The sequence below is a fragment of the Triturus cristatus genome, chromosome 5_1, assembly GCF_964204655.1.
Source record: "Triturus cristatus chromosome 5_1, aTriCri1.1, whole genome shotgun sequence".
Classification (NCBI taxonomy): Eukaryota; Metazoa; Chordata; class Amphibia; order Caudata; family Salamandridae; genus Triturus; species Triturus cristatus.
The window spans coordinates 273,903,130-273,921,017 of NC_140587.1; the positions used below are offsets into that span (position 1 = coordinate 273,903,130).

Here is a 17,888-nt window from a genome sequence, read left to right on the forward strand (position 1 = left end):
GAGGAAATGCACCTCTATATTAGTGAAAGTCTGAGGCAGTTACATGTTCAGTCCGTAGGCGGCATCTAGCCGTTAGCAGTAAAGCTACTACTTATTCCAGGGAAGACAGACGCCATCTTGAAGGCGGAGAAGAACTGAGAGACAGATGCTTTCCTAACAGAATAGCCAGAGAGGAGAGAGTAGCCGATAAGGAAGAGGTCCCAGTGACTCGGAGAAGGGTGATTCCAGGCGAGCCGAGGCACAGACGAGAGGGGAGCCTAGATGACCACTGAGTGCGGGCTACATACTACTAAGGTGATGTCGACCCTTTCTTATTAGAGTGTACAACTTAATCTTTCACTTTTCTTTGCAGGTTATGTGTTATATCGTAATGTTATGTGATTGTGTATGTAATGAGTAATAAAGTATCCAGTTTGTAGTGAACCAACATGTGATGCGTGTTCTTGTATAAGAGGGTAGCCTATTCTTCTAGTCAGCTGTGGCTACATGAAGAGATGTTAACCCTGATCAGGTAAGTGGTAACTGAATAAAGGAAAGAGGAGCCCCTCGAACCTGAGAACAGGCTATGCCCGAACTGGCAATCCTTGTGTGATCTGATGAATAGTGAGACTGATTCCCTTTTTGTATGTTATGGTGATCATAGGATGAACTGTCGTATGAGACTGCCGTCTAGGTAGAGAGGTCTGGATTCGTAGGGGATCGCGAGGCCGCCGATTGTGCTGATACTGTCGTATGGGCAGAGAGGTCTGGGTTCGTATGGGACCGCGAGGCCGCCACTTGTGATACTGTCGTATGGGCAGAGAGGTCTGGGTTCGTATGGGACCGCGAGGCCGCCACCTGTGATACTGTCGTATGGGCAGAGAGGTCTGGATCCGTATGGGATCGCGAGGCCGCCGATTGTGCTGAGACTGCCGTCTGGGTAGAGAGGTCTGGGTTCGTATGGGACCGTGAGGCCGCCACTTGTGATACTGTCGTATGGGCAGAAAGGTCTGGATTCGTAGGGAATCGCGAGGCCGCCGATTGTGTTGATACTGTCGTATGGGCAGAGAGGTCTGGGTTCGTATGGGACCGCGAGGCCGCCACTTGTGATACTGTCGTATGGGCAGAGAGGTCTGGGTTCGTATGGGACCGCGAGGCCGCCACCTGTGATACTGTCGTATGGGCAGAGAGGTCTGGATCCGTATGGGATCGCGAGGCCGCCGATTGTGCTGAGACTGCCGTCTGGGTAGAGAGGTCTGGGTTCGTATGGGACCGTGAGGCCGCCACTTGTGATACTGTCGTATGGGCAGAAAGGTCTGGATCCGTATGGGATCGCGAGGCCGTCGATTGTGAGGTCTCGGTATGCATAGTAGGAATCCCCTGTCCTTAGGTGATAGATATATGTGGTTGCAGGATTGTAAATAGGGTCTAGGGAGGGGGTAACGTTCTGGCTGGGTTAGTGAGGCTCTGATGAGCGGGTTCTATCTGATCCGAAAACCCAAGCAGAACAGCATGTCTATTCAATGCCGCATATTATACATATGTTTCATCTCACAATACACTACAGTAAAATTGAGTACCGCCATGTAAAACGGAGGTCATAGTGCAACATGCACTGTTGATGTTACTGGCATTAGTGGTGTGTCGACGTTTCGACCCCTGGAATCGTGTAGGTATTTGTCAGAACCTTACAAGTGGGGTCTTCCTCAGGACGGAAGTGCGAGTGGGAGGGGAAGGGCACCGTGTCTGCCTCAGTGGCAGTATTCAAAGGCGCAGGAAGTCATTTAAGAATATGGGGTGCAGTGCCTCCAAGGGTTGTGCAATGGAGAGAGTGATGAACACTCAGCAAAAGGGGAGAAATCCCCTAATAATTTGGTTGGATGCAGTCCAAGTCCTGCCTGAAAAAAGCTGTGGTCAAAAGATCGTGGGCTGGAGCATAAAGGCTTAGACTCATTAATGATGCTCGCTCTTTAAGCACGCGCTTGAGTTCGCCTATTTCACGGACGTATAAGCTATTGATATATCATTTGTAACGGAGACCTGGGCAGACGACTCATGGGGCCCAGATCTAGCTATAGCTGTCACGTTAGGGTATGCCATCTTCAGGCAAGATCGAGTAGGTAAAAAAGGGGGCAGCATAGCTGTGATATATCGGAGCAGTTGTAAAGTAGTCTTCCTAAGTCAAAACAACACAGCAGTCCTAGAATCCCTGTCCTTTAAGATCTTAATTAACAATCAATATTAATTTAATGGCTCACTCATCTACCGGCCCCGGGCAGAATTTCTAGACTCCATGAGTCAGTCATTGGATGTCATCTCGCAGTCGCCTGATTTTAAACTCTTTGGCGGCTTCATTTTACACCTAGAGGACCGCTGAAATAGGGATGTTGTCCATCTTATAGATGTAATGGAAAGCTTAGGTCTTTCACAACGGGTCACTGGTGACACCCACTCAGCAGGTCATCTGCTGGATGGGGTATTCTCTAATAAGGACTGTCTCCAGTGGCTACCCTCTCTCCCACTGAATTGGTCTGATCATAAAGCAGTCATGTTTACCCTTAACCTTCAGTGGCCTTGTTCAGAGAGTGTTCCGATTTTTTTTTTATTGGTTTCGCTCTTAGAAACTAATCTTAACAGAAGCCCTGGAAAGATCCCTGACCCAGAGACCCCCGAAGTTCATCAGCAACTCTTAACGTAACGTCAGCTGCCTTTGAGCAGTGGGTCCACGGCTCAATAGATCTTTTAGCACCTGAAAAAAACATTCCAATCGGAGATCTAAACCCTCTGAAGCTTGGTTCTCAGAACAACTCAAGCAAAAAAAACAAGAGTGCCGCCGGCTAGAAAGGAGATGGAGACATCACTACAACACCAGTGACAGGGAAGTCTACAAACCGTCTGTTATCTGATAAAGGGCTAATATGTAGTGAAAAAACTTGCTACTACACCGCGGCCTTTGTAGCATCAAAAAACTCATCCAAAGAACTGTTTGCCACAGTATAAAAGCTAGCTTAGCCCCCATGGGCTATAATACAAATGCAAGTCAACATTTCTGTAATTCTCTAGCCACCTTCTTCCAGGACAAGGTCAAGGCAGTCTACAGCAATTTTGCTGTGGCCCCGTCATAAGGCCTATCCCCATCCCAGTGCCTGCTGGCCAACGATGACATTTCAAAAGAGGCTCCAGTCTCTACTACATAAGCTCCCATTTCTCCTACGCTATCTTTTTTTCCATTGCTGACTGTTGATCTAGTTATAAAATTACTACTGTCCACCAAATCGGGCTGCCCTCTTAGTCCTCTCAAGATCTTCCATCTCTTGACAGAACTTTTTGCCACACACCTGTTATCAATTTTTTATCAAATGTTCATCTCGTGCATGTCCCCATCAAGTGAAAGTTAGCTTCAATTCTTAGACTTCCACAAAGAAATAAACAATTTAGACTTACCCGACCCAAACAATTACCGTTCCATCTCTGCGCTTCCACTGCCCACAAAAATGGTTGAAAATGCCATGAACACAGTAATTTCAGACTACATTGAGGAGCATGGATACCTGGATGCCACTCAGTATGGCTTCAGGAAGCACCACAGCACAGAACTGGCTCTAATCACTGCATCAGAACAGGTTAGGCAGATAGTCGATGCTGGGGGCAATGCAGCATTGGTGCTGCTAGACATTTCTGCTGCATTAAACACAGTCAGTCACAAAAAATTGCTGAAGTGTCTGGAGGCGATTGGTATAAAGGGGAGGTCCAACTTCACACTTCCTTGTGGGGTTCCCCAGAGCTCTTCCTTGAACCCTACTCTTTTTAATATTTACGTGGCCCCCTTGGCACAACTGATATGATCCTTGGGCTTCTTAGCAATTTCCTATGCTGATGACCCCCAAATTATCCTATCTGTGACCAGCATCCCCTCAGATTCAGCCTCATGGCTTCATAACTCCCTCCTTCAAGTTGGACAGTGGATGGCCACAAACTGTTTAAAACTTAACTCTAATACAACTGAGTTTCTCCTTTTCAGAAGCAAAGCATCCTCTGGTCACCTTCTGACTTCAGGAATTGGGCTCTCTTCCCGTTCCAACAAATAAAGTGAAGAATTTGGGAGTCACCTTTGCCTACAAGCTCATGTTTGAAGGCCATGTTAACACCGTTAGTTCAACATCCTTCTATACGTTAAAACTTCTTAGAAACGTCTTTCCATTTATTCCCCACAATCATCGTAAACTTCTCAGCTCTGGTTCTGTCCAGAGCTGATTACTGCAATGGTCTTTTTGCAAAATGCTGCTGCTCGCATACTGTTGGATATTCCCAAGCATAAATCCACTGTTTCCCCGCTCAGACAACTACATTGGCTCTCAGTAAAGACGTATTGAGTTTAAGGCTCTATGCATAGCCTTTAAAGCGATACATGGTGTAGGACCAAGCTTTTTCAAACAAAACCTTCAATGGTATGTACCAAAGCGGCTGCTGCGTTCTTCCCTCGCTCACAATCTTGTGATTCCCAGGTTCAGGGAAACTGCCTAGGGTGGTAGAAGTTTTTTGGTAGGCACCACCAGACTCTGGAACTCCCTCCCCTCAGATTTAAAAAGGGAATCGCAACTGCTGACCTTTACAAAAACACTAAAAACCTGTTTTTTCAATCTATGATCCTGCAGGTTAGGCCTAAGTCTTTCAGCTGTTCTGTAAGCTAGCGCCTAGACACCCTTGGGTATTTGTTTGCGCTCTATAAATCTATTTTTCATTTAATTTCAATCCTCCAACCTCCTCCAAGAGACCCAAACGGGCTATCCAGGGACCAAGGTCAGTCCGACAGCCAAGGACCATAGAAAGCTCATGACCTTTTATTCCCCAAATGGACAGGAAACAATCTGGTGCACTAACCATCAAGGAGTGATAGAACCTAGAAATGGCCCCTTTGCCCAGCTTCCCCAACAGCAGTTTAGCTTTGTGGAAGTTGTATTACGGGATCTAGGAATCAGCGGGGATGTGGACAAGTAGGGCATGATGCATTTGGAGATAAAGATAAAATTGTGTACAGGAGAGCTGGTAGAGCTCCTGCAAACCTTGGAACGACATCAATGCCCCTCTGCATCTGACATCCTCTAGATAGGTTATTCCTATCCTGTCCCAATGTATAAAGCACTGGAGGCCTGATATGTGACGCAGCCATGTACCCTGCCACAATGCTTTCATCCTTGTGAGCTAATGGTCCCAATTGATAAAAGATGGAGCTGCTCTCCTGCAAAGTAGAGTCATCCTGGTACAGTCTGGGAGAGAGCTAGGGATCGGTGCACCGTAGAGTATGCTGAGAAGACTGTCTAGATCCAAGAGATGTAGTTCTATCCGATAGGCCGGGTCGTTCCAACCCCCAGCAAACCAGTCATTTATCTTCACAGTTTGTGCAGCAAGGTGGTACCCATAAAGGGTAGTCATACCCAACCCTAGCGGAGATGAAGGCTACTCTGTGACTAATCCCTGCCCAGAACAAGGTGGTGATCTTTGATGTCTGAATCTAAAACCACTTTTGCTGGGATTGGGTGAGGTAGATTCGCGAGAACATACAAAAAGCGCTGGAGGCACCTCATCTTAAATAAGGCTGCTCGCCCCATAGGGTTTAGAGGCAAGCGGCCCCACTTCCGCAGGTCCCACTTCCACAGGTCCCTAGTCAAGTGTTTCAAAAGGGGCTGAAAATTAAGATTCCAGGCAAGATCTGGGAAGTGGGAGATATGGATACCTAAATATTTGAAGGAGAGATGCCGTATCAGGATTGCAGGGCACCAAGAATGTCCTCCCATGTCTCCCTCAACCTACTCCAACAGCGACCTTTGCATGTTGATCCGCAGGCCAGAAGCTTCACCAAAAAGGCGACTGATTTTAAGGCCTCTTGGCCCGAAGATTGCGAGTCACTCATAATCGGATGCCGTTTGCATAAAGAGCTATGTACTCTTCAGGACCTCCTTCTCAAAGTCATCGCTGAATTTGGGTGTCTCATCTGATAAGGCGCACCAGGAGTTCGATTACTGGGGCAAATAATAATAAAGATAGGGACAGCCATGGCGGGTGCCTCTGCGAATTGGGAAAGATGGCGATAGGACTCAGTTTACCCGGACCTAGGCTGTAGGGGCATTGTACAGCAGACTGATGATCCTGCGGAAGTAAGGCTCAAAACCTGCACTCTTCAGTCAATGGCCTCGAAGAAGGTCCACGCGACAGTGTCAAAGACCTTTTTGAAGTCAGTTAGGAGTAAGGCCAGAGAACCCTCTGTTGGCGCTGCTGGGACAGGCCGAGTTGTACTCTCTGTATTCGGGTGCTCCTGCCATGCATGAACCTGCATTGGTCCAGATGGATTAGGTAACTCAATGTCTGATATAATCTAGTTGCTAGGACCTTCGCAAACACTTTTTGATGTCTGCATTTATGAGAGAGATCGGCCTATCTAAGAATCAATGCTTTGCAGGCTTGTTCGCCTTGGGTATCGCCACGATAGTGGCTGTGTCTAGGTCTGGGGGAATGAACCACGCTCCGCCGCCTCAGTATAGTGGACTAGTAGGTGAGGGAGCAAATGGATCTGGTAGTGTTTAAGGAATTCGATGGGGAACCCGTCTTGCTGAAGTTGAGATCTGAACTGCCCATGTTTATCTCCTCATTCAGGATCAGTTGGTCATGTTCTCCGGCCAGAGAAAGGGGAAAGGAGGACAGAGGAATCTCCTCTAGCAATGAGGATGCCTGCTCCTGTGGGGGCACAGGGGTCATCACATAGATGTCTTGATAATAAGCTGCGATGACCTGGCCAACCTTGGGTGTACGTTCAAGGAGTGTTCAGTTAGAATCGTGAATGGCTGGTTTTATCCTGTTTGACAAATGCAAAAAGATCTATTGATGGACAGAATGCATAACAATGTCATACATTCACCCCAGTACAGAGATCTGGGCCTAAATCCATAATTTTTTTGCTCACCATGCCATTCCAGTTTAGACCCAGCCATATGCAAATCAGTCTTGACCCTGTGCACAATGGGAACAGTCCAGCCCGAACTGCCAAGCCAGGTCCTCCCTGGACTAGAATCAAGCATCCTAGGACCGGTTTAGGGGGTTTCACCCCTCTTCAGACATACGAGTGCAGAACCCTGGACTCTAATGGGGGTAAGTGAGTGTGTCAAAAGCAGTGGAGAGGTCCAGGAGGATGAGGGTCACCATGTTTTCTCTGTTTCGGATCATGCAGATGCGGTTTGTGGTGTCAATGAGGGCATTGTCCGTGCTGTAGTTTGGTCTGAATTCAGACTAAGGGATGTTGAGGAGTTGATGGTCAATGAGGTAATTGTTGCGTGGTTTTCTATAATACCTTGGCTGGGTGCGGAAGGAGGAAGATTTAACCCAGATCTTTTGACTAGGGGAGAATGTTTGCATTGTCAGCATTCCGTCCATCATTTGTTTGCTGTTACACTTTTCGCCCTAAGTGGGATGGGTATGCCCAGACGTGGGTCCCTTGCTCACTGTGCCACTGGATTCAAGCTAGCCTGGCTGAAGAAGGGTAATATACCCTGAAACCGGTCCCAGGATGCTTGTTTCCGGTCCAGGGAGGACCTGGCCTAGCAGTTCGGTCTGGATTGTTCCCATGGGGCACAGGGTCAAGACTGATTTGCATATAGCTGGGTCCAAACTGGGGTGGCGTAGTGGGCAAAAGAACAATGGATTTCTAAGAGGAAAGGTGCGTGATCGGAGATGCCTTGGTTCAGGATCGGTATTGTAGTAAAAGGAGATCACTGACTGGATGTTAGATCTGATCGATTCGTGACCCCATTTTGTGCACTGATGATGCATGAGTGTACAGCCGTTGTGAGGAGTTCAGCGATCTCCAGACGTTGCAGAGGTCCATTGAGTCGGCCCACAATATACTTTGGGAGAAATGCGCAATGTGGCCTGGCCGAGAGGGTTCAGAAATGTCAGTCTGGAGTCTAGGACCACGTTAAAATCACTTCCCTATCAGGGTGGTCCCTGGGCGAAGGGCTACCACGAGGTCTTGGAGTGCCTGTTGTGTTCAGTGCACCATCCTTTAGGGAACGAAGGAGGATAAGAAGTAGTAGTGTCTAGCCTCCAGATGGCTTTCAATCCCTACGTACTTCCTCTGCGGGTCGATATGTGAGGAGGGCACCGCCATCAGGAAGGCCTTGTGACGCCAGATCGCGACCCCTTGTGAACCTGTGAACCGGCATGAAAAACTCGCTGATAGCCAAACCAGCCAAGGAAGGGACAGGGGAGCCTTAATGGTGTGTTTCTTGGAGCATGACGACATCCGGGCAAAAACATTTAATATAGGTAAGTACCGCCAATCTCTTTATACGATCAAGGAGACCATTTACATCCAGGAAATGACCTTAACCATTTTGGCGGTACTAGAAATTGATGGATTGGCCCCTTCTGTAGTAGGGGATCTCTGTGTATAGTCATAATCTATGAATAATCCCCGCCCATGTGCGGGGACCCCGGAGCAATCAAAAATATCTCTTAAGCTGTCCCGCATTTGCAAACCTGCAAAGACACTTAAGAGACAGACAAAATAATACAGCCTAATCACAACAAGGCTGCACTGGCCAGCACTTCCTCTGAAGTGAACACAAAAGCCAAAATAAAGTTTAAATGTCATTTTTATTCACATCTGACATCCTCCTTTATTACCACACACTCCCTTCACCAAAATCCCTTTAAACAATAGAGAGGAAGGGGTGGACAGACAAGCCCTATAGGCTGTCATTATGTGTCTGCTAAAGGGATACCGTGCCTTTAAGAAACTCTCCAGAGACCCCCGGTATCCCAGGATGCACAGCCAACACAAGTTACTTTCAGTTCTTTTTTCCGGCTCCTGCTAGCAGGACCCTGGAGCTTGAGCTCTACCCTTTTGGGTGGTTTACTTGATTAAAATTGGACTTTTTGGATAAATAGTGTTTTCATTCGACGTCTAGAGCCTTTGTCTACTACTGCCTGCAATCTGGAGCAGTTTTGGCCCACTCTTCTCATGGCTTTGTTCGATAACTGCCCTGAGTTTGGAAGGAAAAAGGCCAAGACGGACCCACATGATGTGTGTATCCTCTGCTTGTCGCCCTCACATGTCCCAGGTACATGTGCCCTCTGTAAAACCTTTTCAAAGAGGACCCTGAGGGACAGGGAGAAGATTCGCCTTCAGGGACAGGAGCAGCAGAGGACCGGTGGGACTTCGGGGCATGGAGGATCTCATTCTCCCTCCTCCGCCCATGCTTCTGCCCCTGGAGGGACCTCCGGGCAGAGCAGGGAGCAGAAACGGCGCCTACCGGCTGGTAGGTCGCGTTCGACGTCAAAGGCGACGACGTCGACGGCGAGAGAGAAGGCACCGGTATGTTCACCGTCGATCCAGGGCTCTGGGTCGCGGCAGCCTCGGCGTTCGACGTCGAGAGAGGGGCCGGCGAGACCCGGGACCGGGTCGCCGTCGCAGGTGTCACGGTCGACGTCGACAACCCATCGACGTCGTACCGAGCCCCATGGAAGACTTCACTCTCCACCTTCGCCGTCGACTCACGGCTCGACGCTGACGGAGTCGACGCCGTCCAGGCGGAGAAGATCGCCGTCGAGGCACAGGTCGCCGTCGAGGCACAGGTCGCCTTCGAGGCACAGGTCGACTTCGAGGCACAGGTCGCCGTCGAGGCACAGGTCGCCGTCGAGGCACAGGTCGCCGTCGAGGCACAGGTCGCCGTCGAGGCACAGGTCGCCGTCGAGGCACAGGTCGCCGTCGAGGCACAGGTCGTCGACGTCGAGACACCAGCGTTCGACGTCGAACCACCAGAAGTCGACGTCGAGGCAGAAGTCGACACCGCGGCGACGGAGGTCGAGGCGTGGTTCGACGTCACGGAGGCATGGTTCGACGTCGAGGAGGCATGGTTCGACGTCGAGAGGACGCTCGACTGCGAGACGGCGTTCGACGTCGAGGGCTAAGAGACGCCGGACGAGGTCGACGTACAGTTCGACGTCACGGACATCGGGGAACACGTCCTCAGTGATTACGATCTCCAGTCGGGGATCGGGGAGACGCGGACGTTCCCCGTCGGTGGCCTCCACGCGGGACAGGCCCGCCAAGAAGAGGAGAGTGGCCGCGAGCCCGGACAGTTCTGGTGGGGGCTCTCCTGCTAGGAGTGATGGGGCTTCGGAACATCTGTCCCCGCTGCGTACCCAGCAGCCGCCTCTGCCTCCTGCGCCCGATCTTCCACCGGCTCCTCCACCGGTGCCTGATCTTCCTCCTCCTCCTCCGCCTCCTCCTCTTCCTCCTCCTCCTCCTCCGCTGCCTCTGCCCGTGCCTCAGCTGCCTACATCTCCACAGCAGCCACCCCCTCCGCCCGAGGGTTCCTCACAGGCAGAGATCTCGCTCTCGCCCTCGCAGGCGATCACGGAGTAGGCGCAAATCGTCCACTCGCTCTGGACATGGACGACGGAGGTATCGGTCTCGTTCCAGAGGCTCGAGGGGCACGAACTCTTCTGGGACTGGACGGTTTTCGCCCTCGCTGTCGGAGACGCCTCCTACCCGCGTCTCGCCGGTGGATGACATTGCCACGTTCCAGGAGGTGCTGATGAGAGGGGCGGCGAAGTTGGGGATATCAGTCACTACCCCTATTCCCACCACTTCTGTGATCTTTGAAACTTTGCATAAGGCTCATCTGTCGCGCCCCCTCCTCCCGTTGGTTCCGGGGTTGGAGGAACCTGCAATGGAGGTGTTCTTGACGCCGGCCGTGGTGAAACCGGCTCCCTCGAGACTGCTAAAAAAGTACAGGGCTCCTGACTCGGACCCGGCGTTCCTCAGAGTGGATCCTCCACCGGATTCTGTTATCGTGGCGGAGGCTCGTAAACAACACTCTACGACGCCTTCATCCACGGCTCCTCCGGATAAGGAAAGTCGCAAAATGGACTCCTTGGGGAGGAGGATGTGCTCCACGTCGGCCACTACGATGAAGGCCGCTAGCGCCTCCGCTCTGTTGGGGCGCTATGACAGGTCTCTTTGGGACTCCCTGCAACAGTTCGCTGCCTCCCTGCCTAGAGACAAGAGGGAGGACTTTCAGGAGGTGCTGAACGAGGGCATGATGGTCTCTAATCAGATCATCAGTGCGGCGGGGGATGTGTCGCTGCTGGCGGCCCATGGGTACTGCCACGTCATACACATGAGGAGGCATTCCTGGCTGCGGCTGACCCCGCTCAAGCCTGAAGCACAGCAGAAGATCGCCAATTTACCATTCTCTGGCACGACGCTGTTCGGGTCGCATGCGGATGACGAGATGGCCCGCATGAAGGCTGAGGTGGAAACTCTGAAGGCGGTGGGGCTGGAGAGGCCCAAGGAGCAGAGGAGGTCCTTCCGATCCTCGGGCAGGCGCTACGCCAAGCAGAGAGGTCAAGGGCGTCAGTCGGGCCACCAACAACAGCCCCAGCAACAACAGCAGTTCCCGAGGCAGTCCTTTCAGAAGCGCCAGAGGGGCAGAGGACAGCATCAGTCCTCGTCGGGGAACAAAGGCCCGGCCGGGTCGAAGCCCTGAAAAGTTACTTCCCCCTCATCCGTTACCCGCTCCGGTGGGGGGAAGTATTCAACACTACCTGGCAGAGTGGAGGACAATAACGCACGACAAGTGGGTGCTGAATATTGTTTGCAATGGTTACTGTCTTCGTTTCACCAGCCCGCCTCCACAGATTCCACCAGTGCGCTCCTCCTACATGGTGAGGGAGCTCCAGCGGGAGGCAGACGTTCTGTTAAAAAAGAGGGCGATAGAAGCGGTTCCTTTGCAGCAAAAAGGAAGAGGTCTCTACTCGCGGTTCTTTCTCGTAAGAAAAAAGGACAAGAACGAGTTCAGGCCTATTCTAGATCTGCTTCAAGCAAACAAGTGGATCCGCAGAGAAAAGTTCTGTATGCTGTCCCTGCATCAGATTTACCCTCAGTTGCATCGAGGAGACTGGCTGTGCGCCATAGATCTGCAGGACGCTTACTTTCATGTGCCGATCGCACCAAAGCATCGCAAGTTCCTGAGGTTTCTGGTAGGCAACAACCATTACCAGTATTCAGTACTCCCGTTTGGCCTGAAGTCTGCACCACGGACGTTCTCCAAGTGCATGGCAGTGGTCGCGGCACACCTGCGGAAGACCAAGGTGTTTGTGTATCCATACCTGGATGATTGGTTGATCAAAGCGTCCACTTACCAGGAAGCCCAGTGCCATTTCAACAGGACAGCTGCCTTGCTGCATCTCCTGGGACTGCACATCAACATGTCGAAGTCAGTGCCGATCCCTGTGCAGTGTCTTCAGTACTTGGGGGCCTCAGTCAATACCTTGAACGCAAGCGTGTGTCCTTCGGAGGAGAGACGCTTATCGATCCGTGGGAAGGCTCGGCATCTCATCTCAGCCCGCTCTCCTACGGTGAGGACGGTGTCTTCCTTACTGGGGTCGATGGCTTCTTGCATCTTTCTCACCCCCAATGCAATGTCTGGAGGATCAATGGGACCAGAGGCGGGGGCGTTGGGAGGACAGGATCCAGCTGTCTCAACACGCTCGGCAGTCTCTGAAATGGTGGTGTGCCCCAGAGAATGTCTGCAAGGGGACTCCTTTTCACAAGGATATTCCGGTCCAGACCATAGTGACCGATGCGTCTCTCCAGGGCTGGGGAGCGCATTCGGGCCCTCTTCAGATTCAGGGGATATGGTCGCAGATGGAGACGACTTACCATATCAACTTTTTGGAACTCAGAGCGGTACACTTGGCCTTGAAGGCGTTCCATCCCTCCTTCAGGACGAACTCCCTGCTGGTTCAGACGGACAATACTACGACCATGTATTACCTCAACAAGCAGGGGGGCTCACGTTCACGCACCCTCTCCCGGGAGGCACAGGCGATCTGGAACTGGCTGGTGGCCAGGAACCTGACGATCACGGCGACCCATCTGCCGGGGGTGCAGAATGCCCAAGCAGACGCGCTCAGCAGGCTTGTTCAAGAGAACCACGAGTGGGTGCTAAACGACGACGTGCTAAGAGACGTCTTCGCAGAGTGGGGCACTCCGGATATAGATCTGTTCGCTACGGCAGAAAACAGCAAATGCCGCGACTTCGCGTCCAGGTACTACCAACCAGGGACGCTGGGGAATGCCCTATGGATCAGCTGGTCCAACAGCTTTCTCTACGCCTTTCCGCCCATTCCCCTGATCCCGGCAGTGTTGATCAAGCTGTCGCAATCCAGAGCCAGAATGATCCTGATTGCTCCGGAGTGGCCGAGGCAATGGTGGTTCACCGACCTTCTTCACCGGTCTGTTCTGCCACACAGGCGCCTGCCGTGTCGGCCGGACCTTCTCACGAAGTTCGGAGGACAGATGGTTCACCCCAATCTCTCGTCCTTGAGTTTGGCAGCATGGCTCCAGAGCTAGTACAGTATGGACACTTGAACCTACCTCAGGACTGTATGGAGATCTTGAAAGAGGCGAAGAGACCGTCTACGAGGACTTCTTACGCCTATAAGTGGAAGAGATTCTGCTTATGGTGCAAGGCAAAGGACTTTGACCCTACATCCTGTAAAGAAGATGTTATTTTACCTTATCTGCTGCAGATAGCTCAATCGGGGCTTAATTTTCAGTCTATTAAGGTTCATCTCGCAGCTCTGACTGCGTATAGGAAGGGCCCTTCTCAAACCTCATTTTTTCAAATCCCTGTGATTAAGGATTTTTTGGAGGGTTTGCGTAAGGTGTTTCCCCCTGTTAGAAGACCTTCTCCACCATGGGAATTGAATGTGGTGTTATCTAGATTGATGAGGGAGCCTTTTGAGCCTATCCATAAGGCTTCGTTGCAGCATTTGTCTTGGAAGGCTGCCTTCCTTGTGGCCATTACATCGGCCAGGAGGGTAAGTGAGATTCAGGCTCTGTGTTGTCAAGAGCCGTATACTGTGTTCCATGTTTCTAAAGTAGTGATGCGTACCCATCCTAAATTTTTGCCTAAGGTGATATCAGATTTCTATGTAAATCAAATGATAACTTTGCCTACGTTTTTTCAGCATCCTTCCTCTCCGGCGGAGAGGTCTCTGCATTCACTTGATGTACGTAGGGTACTGAAATTCTACCTGGATAAGACAAAAGATATCCGCAGGTCGGATCAACTGTTTGTTAATTATGGTTCGGTAAGAACTGGTTTAGCTACCTCAAAACAGTCCATTTCCAGATGGATTGTTTCCTGTATTCAGCTTTGTTACCAAAAAGCTAATAAAACATTGGGGGGTAAGCCTACGGCACATTCGACTAGAGGCAAGGCTGCTACTACAGCTTTGCTTAGGAATGTTCCCATTGCGGACATTTGTAAGGCTGCCACCTGGAAGTCAGTCCATACGTTTACGAAGCATTACTGCCTGGATTCTGATGCTAGTGCAGATGCGCAGGTTGGACAGGCTTCGCTGAGGAATTTGTTTGCACAGTGATTTGTTGGTGGTTGGGCTTACTCCACCGCCGCTTGTTGGTTGGGATGGGCTTGCCATTCTATTCATAGATTATGACTATACACAGAGATCCCCTACTACAGAAGGAGTAGTTTCTTACCTGTAACTCCAGTTCTGTAGTAGGGGTATCTCTGTTATAGTCATAAGCGACCCTCCCTCCTCCCCGGTGGAGTAACCTGATAGTATCAGGCCTGTTGTTATACACCTTCAAAAAGAACTGAAAGTAACTTGTGTTGGCTGTGCATCCTGGGATACCGGGGGTCTCTGGAGAGTTTCTTAAAGGCACGGTATCCCTTTAGCAGACACATAATGACAGCCTATAGGGCTTGTCTGTCCACCCCTTCCTCTCTATTGTTTAAAGGGATTTTGGTGAAGGGAGTGTGTGGTAATAAAGGAGGATGTCAGATGTGAATAAAAATGACATTTAAACTTTATTTTGGCTTTTGTGTTCACTTCAGAGGAAGTGCTGGCCAGTGCAGCCTTGTTGTGATTAGGCTGTATTATTTTGTCTGTCTCTTAAGTGTCTTTGCAGGTTTGCAAATGCGGGACAGCTTAAGAGATATTTTTGATTGCTCCGGGGACCCCGCACATGGGCGGGGATTATTCATAGATTATGACTATAACAGAGATACCCCTACTACAGAACTGGAGTTACAGGTAAGAAACTACTCCTTTCCCCACGAGAAGCCTCACGGTCCCCAGGTGGATAGGCTTAGTGGAGCCTTAAGTCCTAGTGTGTATTAGTCCATGCAGTTGATAAAGTTTGTGGTAGTTGCCTGGAAAAAGAAAATCGGAACAATAAACCAAAACATCAGAGGACTTTAATGTGATGACGCTGCGTGCCATCTATGTAGTCCTCAAAACCTTTCTGCCTTCCATCAAGGGCAGGTGCATCCAGGTCCTAACTGGCAATATGCCAACCATTTGGTACTTAAACAGGCATCACGGTGTGGGTCTTGTGCTTTGAGACTTTGGAGGTGGATGGGTTCTCTCAAGACCCCCCTCCCCCCCCCCCCCCCTTAACGGTCAATTATCAGTTCCCAGAGCAGGGGAATTTAGCAGGTATTATCTTGCCAATCACGAGTGGCACCTGCTCCTAGAGGTGGAACAGAGCATCATTGCTCAGTTTGGGGGTGTCTGTTTGCTACTACTAAGAATGCTCAAGGGCTAGCCTTTTGTTCCCTTTACAAGGCTTTCTGGGAGAAGTATTCGTCTTTGGGGCAGTGGGGGAGCTCCAACATCATTTACATGTTCCTGCCTCTCCCTCTGATTTCGTAAGTGCTATAATTAACTTTTTTTGAGTCACTATATGTATATAATCGCCCTACAATATTGAAAAGGTGTCACACCATGCCCATGTTAACTGATGTAATAGAAAACTGGTGCAAGCACAATCCCCTTTCAGGGTCACAAACAGCTGATGTGCTTCAGTCCCAGTTGGGCTGTGGTTTGGCAGACTTCTTGAAGGGTGGTTAAAAAAATCTGACATTCTTGAAAGCATCAGTCACTGTTTCATTTTGCTGTTTATTAATGTGGAGTTTTACCAGCTTCCATCCAGCTTTGGAGGGAGCTTAGAAATGCTTTCATATACATTAAATCATCGTAAAGACGCATGTTGCATAAAAATGTGCTTTTGGTATTTTGCTTCTTCCAAGTTTGTCCTTCCTGCTGTTGAGTTTCATGTTTTTGTTTTTAGCTTTTTCCAAGATGGCTTGAAAACTGCAGATAAATTGAAACAATATATTGAAAAACTAGCTACTGATTTGTACAATGTAAGTGATTTCAATTTATTTTAAGTTACATTTCCTATTTCTTTTTGTAAATGTTTTCACGCTTGCCAAATGTGAACAATGAGACCGAAAATTATACCCTTTTTACTTTAACAGTATTCCACCATTGCTCTAATATTAGTTAAATATTCATACATTGTGTGTAGTGTTTTGTTAAACTACAGATACACATCAACAGGCCTTACTGAGTAGGCCTTACTGAGCACTGGTTGCTAGATGTTCTAGGGCAACCTGGTCTTGCGTTTCTCTACTAGCAGTTTTCCAATTGATAGGAAGGACTTCATGAATTTCAGTTTTCTTAAACAAAGTCTGTGTCCCAGCCACACTTTTCTGTGTTAACGTTGAAGAACAAAGGGTAGGTGGCGATGTCGAAACTGAAAGAGAGTTTAAAAAATAAAGATGTAGCAATGGTGCTGAAGCCAGCGTTAGCAAAGGCGTGGCCAGAGGAGCGGAGGTTGATATTGCTAGTATTGTAATGGGGCCAACTAAAGTTGAAGAAAAGGATTCATGCTAACCTGAGTAGGCACATCAGTGTAAATGCTGACAGACATAGTCTCTCTGGAAGCCTCAGCATCTTTTACTGAAGAAGTTACTGTAGGGAATGTGATCAATTTCAGCAAAGGAGTAGGTTTAGAAGATAAGATAGATCACTTTTTTGATCTTGGTCTTATTGCTTTAATGAGAAGGCAACTATCTGTGTACTCTCTCTGTCGCTTTTACCGATGTTGAGAACTGGATGGAGTCTGGTGAGGTAATGCATTGAAATGTATACTCAAGGTATAAATATGGAGAAGGAAAAGTTATTAAACTGTACTAGTAGTTCTCAAGAGAAGGTTTCCTTCACAGAGTCATTACTTATCCTTCAGTTATTGAATACTGCCTGAAAAAAAGAGCTGTGGTAAAATGATTGATAGTAGTCAGCTTTCTGAGCAATAGTAACTCGCCTATCTCTGAAACATGTTTTTTCTATGAATACTCTTTTTAAAAAAAATGTTTTATTGTTTTCTACAAATTAACAAAAAAACAACTTATAACATACAGACTTATGGCACACAATGAGCACATCAGTAAATTTCAAGGTGCATGTCACTGGAAGGTACTCTTACAGGAGTCCAAAGGGTTGCACATACATGGTAAACTAATGGTAGTCTTTTTTTATACTCATTTTGGCAGGGGTACAGCTTAAAGTTTCTTTCCTTGCTCTTCTCTGCCAATTATTACATTAAGCTTGATTTTCCTGCTACTTAAATCATCTTCCAAATTGTCAGTGGCACAGTTCAGTGATCTACAGGTTTCTTCAGCTGACATCCTATTCCCTAACTGTGTGGCCAGTGTATTGTCACCTCTTCTCCTGTACCTGACCAAGTGCCATGAATTTTTAGTGAATACTCCATTTGTAGGTCTCGGGTGGGTGCCTAAAATTAATTCCATTGGATTCACAGAAACCAAGTCTCTCACTTCTTCCCACAACCCATCCACCATCTTCCTCGAATAGTCTGGTATGGTTCTAAATCCACCGTTGAAGATACGTTGATGGCCAGCAGCCAGATCGATCAGGTCTTGCATAGTAAAGCAGGAGTGATGTGTACCCCATGTGAAAATTTAAAATGAGTGGGGCAAAATTGTCATTTCTCTGTGTATAATAGGGCC

The 17,888-nt window shown here is 49.1% G+C and overlaps 1 protein-coding gene across 4 annotated transcripts in view; it reads left to right on the plus strand.

Moving 5' to 3' along the window:
• ASAP1 (ArfGAP with SH3 domain, ankyrin repeat and PH domain 1) overlaps window positions 1-17,888 on the plus strand; it is a 1,875,051-nt gene that overhangs the window by 709,070 nt on the left and 1,148,093 nt on the right. For all 4 annotated transcript variants that reach the window (XM_085604920.1, XM_085604922.1, XM_085604921.1 and 1 more), the window contains one exon: window positions 16,145-16,220. In XM_085604920.1, the coding sequence (XP_085461046.1) occupies window positions 16,145-16,220 (76 nt within the window). The remainder of the gene's footprint in view (window positions 1-16,144; window positions 16,221-17,888) is intronic.